The sequence below is a fragment of the Antrostomus carolinensis genome, unplaced genomic scaffold, assembly GCF_000700745.2.
Source record: "Antrostomus carolinensis isolate BGI_N321 unplaced genomic scaffold, ASM70074v2 scaffold5992, whole genome shotgun sequence".
Taxonomy (NCBI): domain Eukaryota; kingdom Metazoa; phylum Chordata; class Aves; order Caprimulgiformes; family Caprimulgidae; genus Antrostomus; species Antrostomus carolinensis.
In genome coordinates, this window is record NW_010298827.1 from 2,126 (window position 1) to 15,201 (window position 13,076).

The 13,076-nt window shown below is 41.7% G+C and overlaps 1 protein-coding gene across 1 annotated transcript in view; it reads left to right on the forward strand.

The window, feature by feature from the left end:
* DCAF12 (DDB1 and CUL4 associated factor 12) overlaps positions 1–13,076 on the forward strand; it is a gene marked incomplete at its 5' end in the record, with an annotated part of 23,736 nt that overhangs the window by 1,694 nt on the left and 8,966 nt on the right. Inside the window, 2 exons of the mRNA XM_029083643.1 lie at positions 9,204–9,410; positions 10,834–10,894. Of these exons, the coding sequence (XP_028939476.1) occupies positions 9,204–9,410; positions 10,834–10,894 (268 nt within the window). The remainder of the gene's footprint in view (positions 1–9,203; positions 9,411–10,833; positions 10,895–13,076) is intronic.

Sequence of the window (13,076 nt, forward strand, 5' to 3'; positions counted from 1 at the left end):
AAGGGTGTGCTTCCACAGCTAGACTTAACATTACAGATGGACTTCATCTTTTATTAAGCAAAATACAAAGACTATAAAAGGAGTCACTTCAGCATTGTGGAAGATGGTGTATGAATTATGAATACTGTAGTGGCTTTAGCTTGGTTGCTTTGTGTTCGCATTTGAACAAGTAGAGCGTTAAAACTCTACACTCTAATTACAAGATTTTCTCTCTCATCTCCTGAGTCAGCGACCTAATAAAGGAGAGTTCCTTTGCCCATTCTCATACGCTGAACTTGTGGCATCTAAGTTGGGAGTAAATCTACAACAACTTGGTTGACTTCAATGGGGTTTGCTGTGTTGGTGTTGCACTTAATTAAAGTTAATGCAACAGAAAGACACAGACCGTAGAAGTTATTTTAACCAAGGCTTGAATGTGGCACTAAGAGCTTTTAGCATTTCATTTATAAATTGCCCTTGGTTATACTGTGCCAGAGGATTCACTATTTTTAATAACAAAACAAAAATACACTCCCGTCAGAGGAGTAAGGTTACTTGACAGTACTAGTCACTACAACCACTGAAGAGAATATGGAGCTCTCTGTCGATTGCTCATTTTTAATGAGGTTTATACTTTGTTTAATTATTTGGGGTAAGTTGTTATCCTTAAAAATATCCCTGAGTACAGTTGTGTATATGAAATAACTTTATTGTTCTCTGCTGGATCCTGGTGCTCACAGTTGGCCAACTGTGGATCAGATATTTGAGTTTCTCGAAGGTACATGCTTTTTTGGATAGATTTAGAATTATGGAACTTATACCAGCGTTCAAGTGTCTAAAAATTTGAACACAATCACCTGGGCTTTTTTGAGGCAGGATTCATGTTTGCAAGAATCTCCTGGATCTTGTATGCAATGGGCTTCTTAATGTTTTTCAAATTCAAATAAAAGAGCAGGCAAACCTCTGAGAGGGGCAAAGGTTTAGGGTGTGTCACCACAGCATCGAAATTGCCAAAGGCTGATGCTGAGAAGTCTCAGAAGGTGCTGTCTGTAATCAGTGTCTTCTGTTCAGGCTTCTGAGAGAAACTTTGAGACTAATGTAGCAGACGAGCTCCTGGCAAATGAAAACACTGGACATGAGCTTGCTGAATTTTCAGGAACTGATGAAGAATAAAGCAGCTTCTAAAAAGAAGTTCCAATAACACTTTTGCAGTTTCTTTTGTTCCTTTAGTTCTGTGTATGTGTTCAGGATGTAATTCTTTTGCTAATTGTGAACTTAAGGCTGAAAACCAGCTGTAAATCGTTTCCTAAATACAAGAAGCTTATTACTTTCCAGTTGCTTGATAATATAATTAACTGAAATATAATATTTTTGTTTACTTCTTTTTTTCCCTCCCAAGCAGTCCTGATAGGTATATTTGTGTTTAAAAACTTCCTTACTGAATGCTCTCTTGTGGTTTCTCAGGTGGCTTTTCCAAGGCACGAATGAGTTGCTCTCTGAATGCTAGCAGATACCTTTGCTCTCTTTGTGGCCTTGGTTGCCCTCCTAGAAATCACCAGTGCTTGTTTCTCCTTGGAGACTTTACAGTTGTTCAAGAGATCCCCAGTCTGCTCTGTGCATCTCATACAGTTGTAACCTAGTTTTGTAGTCCTGGGGTTGTAGTGGTGAGAATATAATGCACAGTTACTCTTCCATCTGTGAATATGGACACTGTGGGGAAAATTATTTCCACTTGCTTGGCAAGCTAAGGTATCTTCTGCTTTTGCACTCGTAATGAAGAATCAAGACTGCTTGTTTCTGATCCCAGGGAGGGAATGAGAAGTCATGCTCCCGCAGTTTGTAACTCTGCTCAAAGTCCATTGAACAGTGACCAAAACTCAGAGTAAATAAACCTCTGATGCCTGTAACTGAAACCTCAATTCACCTTTTTATTTTAAGTGGTTTGTGATTAAATAGACAGGTATTGTTTCTTAGAACTATAGAATCGTTTGGTTGGAAAAGACCTTTGAGGTCATTAAGTCCAACTGTGCCTGTCCACTACTAAACCAGATCTCTGAGCAATCTCTACTCTCGAGAGGATTTGGTTTTCTGTCAATTGCATGTGATACCCATGTCTGTCTTCAGAGTCTGGTAGTTTCTGTGCCAGGTATGGTGTGGGTGGTAAAGATGCCCTTTAGCAGGCGAAGTCTCTCACTTCTCCATCCTTTGCCATCTGTTGACATCTGCTAACTGTCTGCCAGCCTCCTCAAATTGAACACAGAAGTCAAGACACAGATAAAAAGTGATAAATGTGATTTTGTCAGTTAACAAATGCAAGGACATCAAAAGTGTGTGCCCATTAGCTAGTAGTGCTTCAGAGTTTCATAGCAAGGTGGAGTGCCTGATTGCATGGTCTTGTCTCTGGAAATGTGAGTTCAGAGTCAATCAACTTGCTGTTTGCTTTTACTGCTGCTCGCTTTTCGGGTGGTTTCTTTATATTCTGGATTGTTTTGCTTTGGACCCTTTCAAGGAGGACGTGCAAGGCCATTACCCACTTGCGTTGCCTGTACCGCACAACCTGTGAGTAGGTTTTGTGGTAGGATTAGTGCATGTTAGTGCACACCTGATGTACTTACCAAGCTGCTCTCCATGACACTGGCAAAGTCATGGCAGTCAGGTGAAGTCTCTGGTGACTGGAAAAAGGGAAACATTGCACCCATATTTAAAAAGGGTAGAAAAGAGGATCCTGGGAACTACCAGCCTGTCAGCCTCACCTCTGTGCCTGGGAACATCATGGAACAGAACCCTCTAGAAGCTGTGCTAAGGCACATGGAGGACAGGGAGGTGATTTGAGACAGCCAGCATGGCTTCACCAAGGGCAAGTCCTGCCTGAGCAACCTAGTGGCCTTCTGTGATGGAGTGACTGCATCAGTGGACAAAGGAGGAGCTACAAATGTCATCTCTCTGGACTTCACTGCAGGCCTTTCACTACAACATCCTTCTGTCTAAATCGGAGAGGTATGGTTATGATGTAAGAACTGCTCAGTGGATGTGGATGGTCACATCCAGAGGATGGTGGTCAACAGCTCAATGTCTAGATGGAGATCAGTGACAAGTTGTTACCTCAGGGGCCCATTCTGGGACCAGTGCTGTTTAATATCTTAATCAGTGACATGGACAGTGGGATCAAGTGCACCCTCAGCAAGTCTGCTGATGACATCAAGCTGAGTGATGTGGTTGATGTACCTGAGGGATGGGATGCCATCCAGAGGGACATGGACAAGCTCGAGAAGTGGGTCTGTGTGAACCTCATGAGGTTGAACAAGGCCAAGCACAAGGTCCTGCACGTGGGTTGGGGCAACCCCCCGGTATCAATACAAGCTGGGGCATGAAGGGATTGGGAGCAGCCCTGCAGAGAAGGACTTGGGGTACTGGTGGATGAAAAGCTGGACATGAGCTGCCAATGTGTCCTTGCAGCCCAGAAGGTCAAGTCTGTCCTAGGCTGCCTCAAAAGAAGTGTGGCCAACAGGTTGAGGGAGGGGATTCTCCCCCTCTACTCTGTTCTGGTGAGAACCCACCTGGAGTGCTGTGTCCAGCTCTGGGGTCCTCAGAAGAGGAAAGATATGGACCTGCTGGAGAGGTTCTTGAGGAGGGCCACAAAAATGATCCGAGGGCTGGAGCACCTCTCCTATGAGGACAGGCTGAGAGAGTTGGGGCTGTTCAGCCTGGAGAAGAGAAGGCTCCGGGGAGACCTTATTGCAGCTTTTCAATACTTAAAGGGAGCCTATGAGAAAGGTGGGGACAGACTTTTTAATAGAGCCTGTAGGGATAGATCAAAGGGCAATGGTTTTAACCTAAAAGAGGGGAGATTCACACTAGACACAAGGAAGACTTTTTTTTTTACCTTGAAGGTGGTGAGACACTGTCACAGGTTGCCCAGAGAGGTGGTAGAAGCCCCATCCCTGGAAACATTCAGGATCAGATTGGACAGGGCTCTGAGCAACCTGATCTGGTTGAAGATGTCCCTGCTTCTTGCTAGGGAGCTGGACTAGATAACCTTTAAAAGTCCCTCCCAGCCCATGCTGCTCTTTGATTCTGTGTTGTGGTCTCCACTGGAGAGGAGACATACCAGTTTGATAGCTTAGTCTTTCCAGGCTCCCATGTTTCTTTAGGGCTTGGCATATGTTAGTAAATCTGTATTGCCATGGAACAGAAGCTTATGGCAAGCGTTTTATGAACATAGAAAATAAAGATCTTTATGTTTGCAATCTGAATAAAAGGCAAGGCTGAGAACTGGGGAGATCAAGCAGTGCTGCTCGGTGTGGCCAGCAGCATTGTTGGTGTAATGACTCTGTAAGCACTGGCTGGCTTTTGTTGTTTTGCTAGCAAAAACCAAACCTGAAGCACAACAGTTATGTCGTTTTCTAGCTTGGCTGAGGGTGAGATTTTTGTGACCAGCTTCAGCTGGTCTGGAGTTGTTCTGCTGCAGAGTGGGATGTTCCCACCTGCTCGTCCTTGCTGGTACTGGTGTGCATGGCTGGGGATCAGCTTGCTGCTTTGTGTTCAGGTGGGTTTTCTCGCAGGGTTGGTTTTCACCAAAGGCAGAGATATGATCCAGCTGATCTTGCAGCTGCCTGAGCACTAGTTGGCTGTCACAAGGGTGGTGAGACTGGGTGGGTGAGGAAGAGGCATGTGGGTTCTCAAACGTTGGCTTAAGCCAATTGTGAAGCTTCATTGTGATGGATTCTCTCTCAGTGACTCTATTTTTAGCAAGGCAGTGTGTTTATCTTGGGTTTCTTTCAAATGTTAGTATGAATGACAAGAATGTGCCTGTGATTTCTGAGAGCTGTATATGAAGAGCTAGAGTGCAAAGCATATCATGAATGCTTCTTGCATGAAGGATAAGCTGTCTTGTAAGCATGTTCTTTGTGCCTTGGAAACCTTACGTCCATCCTGCTTGTGTAATAACAACCTGATGTAGCTCATGGTGGCACGCTTTGGTTTTGTTCTGACTGATTTGTACAATCAGCTGAAAAATAGGACTGCTGCCTATGTGCAGGGGCAGCAGTGGAGGACACAACAGAGTCTACATGCTACCTTGAAATGGCATTTCATAGACCTGTTTTTTAATCTTGCTGTATAAAGTCAATGCTTCCAGTTAAAGGTGAATGGGAGCGGTGTTTCATAGAATGGTTTGGGTTGGAAGGGACCTCAAAGATCATCCAGTTCCAACCCCCCTGCCATCAGCAGGGACACCTTCCACTAGACCAGGTTGCTCAAAGCCTCATCCAGCCTGGCCTTAAACATTATATTAATGAATTGGTAGCTTTGTTGTTTTTTATTGTTTGGTTTGGTTTGTATTTTTTCCTAAACTGTTGTCTTCAGAAGGCAGGTCAAAAAATGGAAGTAGACTTGATGGAAGAGCTGGCTGGCCATTCTGCTCTCAGTGTTGTGTATAGGAGAATTTAACAGTTCAGACTCTGGTCCTCAGATAATCAATTCCCTACCATAGTCATTACTTTTGGCAAGTTGATTAATGTAGTTCTTTAGTCAATGAAGTGGACCAGTTTCTTGATTAACTTGGTGGTAAGCAGTTTGAGAAGAGGACAGCCACACAGGAATTGTATGGGAACCATTTGCCAAAATGACTTCTTGCCACTTCTGCCAACCGAAAGAAAAATAAGCATACAGCTAATAATCTCATGGGGTGTGAAAAGTAGGGCCAGATCATGAAGCTTCATGGCTATGACAACTGTAGTATCTAGCCGTGCCTGTCTGCCTTGATCTTCTAGTGATAGCACTGTTGCAAGCTGTACATCTGATTTTTTTTTAAAAAAAAAAAAAAAAAAAGAAAAAAAGAGGCAAGATGTATTTCTCTGTCATGTCATCCAGCCTGTTGCTTTGTTAGAACAAGGTTGTTCAGCAGTCAACACGATAGCTGAGTCTGCTCCATTTCTCACAGATGACCTGTGCTCCTTGGACTTCTGTCAGATGGCCAAAGCAATCCTGGTTTGGCAAATCCTGGATGTCAAGTTATTTGGCACGCTAATGGCTGTCATGCATATGTTTTACTATCAGGAAGAACTGAATTATGTGCAAAGTTTAAAATCAAGGGACAAATATACACAGTTCACTGTTTGGGGTTTGGAAGTTTACTGTGTCCAGGAAGAGTTTTTGGGACTTTTAAAATTTCTATATAATGAGTAGTGGGAAAATAAGTTCTTATTCCTGCTTAAGATAAAGAGAAAAAATAATGTGTAGTTCAGCTATCAGGACTCTGTCAAGACTCTTAGGGTTCAGGCTTCTTTGGAGTTACTTGCAGATGTACTTATTTCGAGTAGTGAAGGTACCAGTTTGCTTGGAAGAAATAGGCCAATTTGTGTTTTGTTTTTTTTTCCTTTGGATTTATGTCATTGTGTGCTGTGGTTTTGGCTACACTTGTCTAAAAGCAGTCGGGTATTTTCTACTTTATTTACTGTAGAGTTTTTAATAAAAACTTTAATTAAAACGGTATTCAAGTTTTCTGCTTTCTTAGCTGAGTGCCTGTCCTGCTTTGTAACATTACTCCCTTTTTGGCTTTAGAAGTGTCTTAACAACTGTTTGGCTTCTCCTGCCTTCTGTTTGCTGGATTTACAAGGAAGTTTTCTTGGCAATTGGTGGTGCAGCTTGCAAGTGTGAGCTTCTGGCTTCCTGTTGTGCCCCAGGTGATGCAAGAGTCCAACCATAATAAGCACAGTCCTTGCTTATTTTATTTTAGGAGGGTGGTGGTTGTTTTTAAACTACCCAGTGTGCCATGTTCCTCACCAAGCAAGAGGAGAAATTACTGCTTAGAACTTTACAGCTGAATCTACAGAGCCAGTCCTTTAACTGTGTGAAGTTTCTTGCCCTAAGAGCAGCTGCTGTTCTGGTTATGGTAATAACTGGAGGAGAAAAGTGAGGAAATGACAAAGCAATTCAAGGGCTGACAATGGATTAGAGTGGGGTACAAGCAGGTGAAAGCACTGCAAGAAATATGTCCTGTTGCTGCTTCTGAAAACATCTTAATTTGGAAACTTGTTATATGAAAATTATGTTGAGGTTAAAGATCTAGGGCAGAAGTGTGAGGGTCTGATACTTCAGTGTGGTGTGTTTCCAAGTTCTTTACCTTTTCAGCCCAATTTAGAGTTTAGCTAAAGGAATTTTGCATTAGAGTAAGTTTTTATTAATCTTGTATCAAACACTGATATATGACAGTGGTGTCTGACTGGAGAATGTGAAGGGGTTTTAATTTCAGTCCTCATACCTGTTGAGATGTTCTTCAAAGTGTGAATCTCTTGGAATTGAAGCAGGATTTTCCTCAGTCTGGATGTCTTTTCCTAATTAGCACTTCTAGTGTCAACTTGAGGACCTGCAGAGGACACCTGCAACCCTTAATCTCAGGTTCTTTAACTGCTGATTTGGTGTGGTTTTTTTCAGTAGTTGAAGGAAGATAGCGGAGGGAATTGAGTGTTTCTGCTGGAAGGAGGTACTGAGGAGGAAAAGAGGACACGCACTCACCGGCGAAGGACGAGAGAGGATGAGAGGAGAGGGGATTACTGCTCTTGATCCTGCAGTGCAGGTGTTAATTTTCAGGGAGGTCGTTAAGGCAGAGGGGCTGTGTGCATCATGTTTTCACCAGCTCTCTGGGGCAGGGAACTGCATTGTAAGGCATGGGAGAAGTGAGGAGTGCCTCCCTCCTACTCAGCTGCTGTTGCCTGACCCCACACCTACATGCAAAATAAAGAACTAAACATGAAAACTCAGTCCCTGGGGGAACAGTCCTCTCTTTGTGCAAGTCTGCTGCCTACAGAGGAAGATCAGTTGTGGGCTGAAGGTGATGCATAATTCTAATGGCAGTGAATGGATTTCAGCTTCCTCTGCAGAACGAGTTCAACATACCATACTTTATCAGGTTTTGATTTGACGTTAATATTCTGCTAGTTCAGTACATCAAGAATAATAGATATGCTGCTAAATTTTCTTGGTGGGTTTTTTTACATTTATTAAAGGGCAGATCTACAGTCTGAGAGCTCACCAAAAGCAACTTGTGTGTATAACTTCTCTCTGAGAACCTCTAGACTTCTCTTATGTCCTTCTAGAAATGTCTGAGAGAGGAGTTCAGAACAATTTCCTTGAGGTGTGTATTTCTGGAGTTGCATTGAGTTTTCTTTTTTGTTGTTGTCTTCTCCATCTTCAGTTCCCTTCCAGAGGCCTTGAGACAACCTTCTTTGGCTATAGAAGGAACAAAGTTAAGGGGTGGGCTGGGGGGGGTGGGGTGGAATTTAATTATAATACTGGGCTGTGATTCTACATCACTTTCCTTAGTGCCAAGTCATCTTTAGATCCTTCATTTCCTTGTGTCTCACTCGTGTTCTCTCACAGGGCTTTGTCCCCTCTTATACCTATTTGAATGTTAGTGCAGCTGCCCCCTGAGCAGTGTCTGAGGAATGATCTGGTACAAGAGCCTCCTAAATGAAGGTGCACTTTGGCAGGGGATGTAAACCTTTGTTCTGGTTTACACTGTGTAACCCTGTGGTTGTGTGTGTTTGAACTGACATAACTCTGGTTACAATGTCTGTTTGAAGAGTTGTAAGGCTTTATAACTGAATTTTCTGCCAAGGGGACAGTGACATAGAGCTCCAACCTCTAGTCTTTTTGCAGGATGAGGTACGTAGCTAGATATCTTTTTTGGATGCTTGCACTGGCAGTACTAATTTTAGTTACTATTCTGTGTGTATCACCAGAAAATAAACTCCAATTATATGTCAGTTTGCCAAAGCCAAAATGTCACTGTAAGTATATCTGGAAGGCAGGAGACTTGTGCTAAGTCCCCTGGGGCTTACTGGCTGTTTTGAGGTGAGTGTCTGTCTCACTGTGGTACAGGGAAACTGAAAAACAATACTGATATGTCACAGTATCGAGCAGGGAAAAGAGTTTTAGATTCAAGGGTTTTGTTAAATGGGAAACCTCCCATGACAAATTTGTCTCCTCTCTCTTCCAGTGCAGCAAAAACCAAATTGGATGATTGAAATAAAACCCACTGTAATTAAAGTAGTTTACTTGTTTTAAGAAGGAATTTATGCATTTTTCAGCCATACTTGCAGTATTTGTGGATTTCAACTTGAAAATAATGTCATTTCAAAATAAGGAGGATATTTGACTACCTTGTTTTTCTTATCTGTTCAATGATGACTTACATCTCCTGTTTTTTTCCCCCCAATCCCCAGTTATTTGTAGTAGATGTCCAGACTGGTCAGATTACCAAGATTCCCATTCTGAAAGATCGTGAACCTGGCATGGTGAACCAGCAGGGATGTGGCATTCATGCCATTGAGCTCAACCCCTCCAGGACCCTTCTGGCCACAGGTGGAGACAACCCCAACAGTCTTGCAGTTTATCGTCTGCCTACGCTCGATCCTGTCTGTGTGGGAGATGTAAGTGGGAGTATTCAGGGAAGGTTTATTCTGTCACTTACAAGAATTACTACTTTGAAGCGCATAATGTCAGAGCAAGGTTAAGATTTGGGAGTCTTGTACTAGAGAGTGAATTTCAGAAAGCTTGAAAACATTCCCAATTAAGTTGTCTTTTTTGACAAGATGTCTTAAATATGAATGAGTACATAAACATGTGAGATGATTCTCAGGGTTCTGAGTCAAATTTCTTACTCCTCACCCTCATTCAAGTCTACTTCAGATTACTTTCAAGCACTGAAAATGTAACAAAATCCTAAATGTTAAGGTCTAATTTGGTGATGATCTCTGAAACTAGTTTTGGTGATAAATCTTTTTTGAGAAATTGAAAAGATGATACAAGCAGCTCAAATTTTCCCCTTCTTCGGTGCATCCTATGTATGTGTTATTCCAGAGGTGGAACTTGGTTTTTAGGATTAGTTCTAACCCAGTGGTTTATGGCAGTTTGATAGAGTCTGCTAACTGCTTATATTTCTGAAACACCATGAGGCTTTTTTAAAACAGCCAGTCTTAAAAAGAAAGAAGGCTGAAATGGGTATAGTGGTGTCCTGTAAGCACTTCTCTCCCATTTCTCATTTTTGATTCAGTACCTCACAGAGGCGTTAACTGCAGCAGCAGAAGTCAGGTCAGGGTTTCTGCAGTAGCAGATAACCAGCTGCAGAAACACTCAGCTCTGGAGATTGGTATGACTTGCTATTCATTTGCATGCTGCTGTGACTCTGCAGCTTTTCAGACAGAACTTAACGGTCTTTTTTTTCCCCTATAGGTTTCTCACTTGCTAAAGAAATATCCTTGAACTAATAGTCTTGAAAAATTAATCTGTGCATTGTATATTGTAACCTTAATGTTTTGATTACTTCTTATAATAGGCATATGAGGAAATAAAAGTATGTAGCTACTTTACAGAGGTAAAGAATGCTGCTTCCAAAATGGAAAAGTCCTTAGAATTGAGATCAATTTGTCCTTGGTCAGAGTCCTGTTTTTCCATCACCTAATTGCTCTCTGTTAATTATACATTTCAAAATTTAAAAAAAGTTAAAATTACTGTTAGGTACTTAAACTGCTCCAGCTTGATACCAGAATCTTACCTGTATGTTTTTAATGTAGGTCTGTCCTTCTGAGTTTGTACTAAAAATCAAAGCAAAGAATACTTAGAATCATAGAATGGTTTGGGTTGGAAGGGACCTTAAAGCTCATCCAGTTCCAACCCCCCTGCCATCAGCAGGGACACCTTCCACTAGACCAGGTTGCTCAAAGCCTCATCCAGCCTGGCCTTGAACACTTCCAGGGATCTCCTTGTCCTAAGCTCCTTACTTAGGCTCCTTGTCTGCTTTGAGACTGCTCTAGGGTATAATGGCACAGAAAACAATGTCTTTTTTTCTTTCAGGATGGACATAAGGATTGGATATTTTCAATTGCATGGATCAGTGACACTATGGCTGTTTCTGGTAAAGTATTTTTTTTTTCTCTCTCCTTGTTGTGGCAGGTTTTTTTTGTCTAGAATTTTATACTGCTGTACAGCACTTCATAGGTCTTAGAGAAGCACCTTTATCAGGGCGTTTGAAACCACTTGGAACTACCACTTGGAACTAAACCTTCTTGGTCTTAGCAGAGTGCTTCACTTCATTTTGTTTGTGGGCCTCTGATCTAGATTCGATTTTTCTAGTATCAGAGGGAATATTACTGTCTTTCCAGTAGATGTTGCCATGAGAGGATCTCTAAATACAATGGATTTCAGGGAAGGATTCCACACAGAAAGAACTAATTTGAAGAGGGGTGTTGGTTATCAGAACAATATCATTTTCCTGAAATTGTATAAAAAACTAATTAATGAAAACTCAAGTTTTTGTGTGTGTGTGTGTGTGTATATATATATGTATATGCACATATACTATGGCAGTTAATACAGAAGGCTGCGATAGAAAAGGTTAGTTATTGACTTATTAGTAACCAGTTGGACAATCAGTGTAACTTCATAAAGTATCATTTACTTAGGTAAAGGCAGCAATACCAATATGCTGTTGCTGCATTAATGTAGTTTACTGTCTTTCTGGGCTGACAGGGTGTAGTGTTCTGTACAGGGAGGTACAGTTAAACTGCAGATGACATAAAATTGTAACAGTCTCATAGAAAAATAAAATTCTTGAATTGTTAGTTCAGACATTTCCCCCCCCCCCCCAAAAAAAAAAAAAAAAAAAAAAAGGCTAGTCCTGGAATTTTATTTTGAAATTAATGTAAAACTTGATCCTTGCAAGTCTCCGACCCAAGTATCTGTATTAAAAAAAACGTTGTTGGCTGGTAAATTTGAAGAGAACAGCAGAGATGATTACAGGTATCCAAGGGAACCACAAGGACCCAGTGGAATAGAGAGACAGCATGTGAGATTGAACTGCGTTGCTCTCAGTGTTTTCTGACTGTTCAAAGATGGAGGTGTGAGTAGGAGACTGCCTTGTCCTCTGTTGTGTGATGCTTACAGCAGGTTGTAGGTTCTAATCTCCAGACCTGAGACATCAGGGAAAACTTGTTGAAGGCAATTAGCAAATCTGATTGCTGAACTGAGTTCTTCAGAACTTTACTGATGATCCTTATCGGGAGAAAACAAAGACAACTAACTCCTCACATTGTTTGAATCTTAGATTTCAATTACATCTGCATCTGAGTGTGGAGCTGAAATATTTGGACATTGAGGCTATAGCAAATACCTTCATCTGAATAAGGAAACTAAATGCAATTTTTTTGTGACTTTCTTGGGGCAGGTTACATGCCACTGGAAGAAAAAAGGGTATTTGGTCCCATAGCAGATCACACTGATCATACTGCCTGAGGTCTGAGATTTGTCAGTATATATTCTCACTGCCATCAAAACTGTTGAGAGAGTACAAAGAGAACCAGGGACTCGATTATTCCTCTTGCTTATGTTAATTTCAACAAGAACAAGGCAGGGCTGTGCTTCTAAAACCTTCAGCAAGTATATTTCAGTAGCAAAAAATTAATCTCTTGATAAGCAGCTATAGCTGAGTGAGAATGCATCAGTTCACTCAGTTGTACTGGCTGGATGAAAAGATTTCCATGGCAAAAGCTTCAGATGGGATGAATAATTCCCAGGAGGGCATGAGCCTAGGGTAACAGATTGTGGTGTCCTTGGCTTCAGGGCTAACCAGTTGAACAACATACACTGGCTTCCCCTGCTTGGGCTATTAAAAGGGACAGCTTCCTCCTAAAGTATGTCAAGATGTTTAGAAATCCTACTGCTGAGTATTCAGCCTCCATAACAAACAACATTAGGTGCCATTAAAAACCATCATCATGTAAATTGACTGGCAGGTGGTATTGTCATGTGCTGTCTGCTGCTATGCAGTGCCATTAGGAAGCTCCTTTTGTATTTGGCAGTAGTAGGTGATGATGGGAAATGACTGAATCCATCTGTGAGGAGGCAAAGCCATCTCTGCAGTGTTGAACCAGCCCTATTGCAACAAGATGTTTTGTTTAACTGTCTTTGCAGTTTATTCCCTGTGATGTACAGAAGCCTATAAAATTAATAGTCTGATTTTTTTCTGGCATCTTCAAGACATGAAATATTTCTTATGCATTCCCTGTGAGAGAAGGAGGGATGTGTTTTTCTCAGTGTGT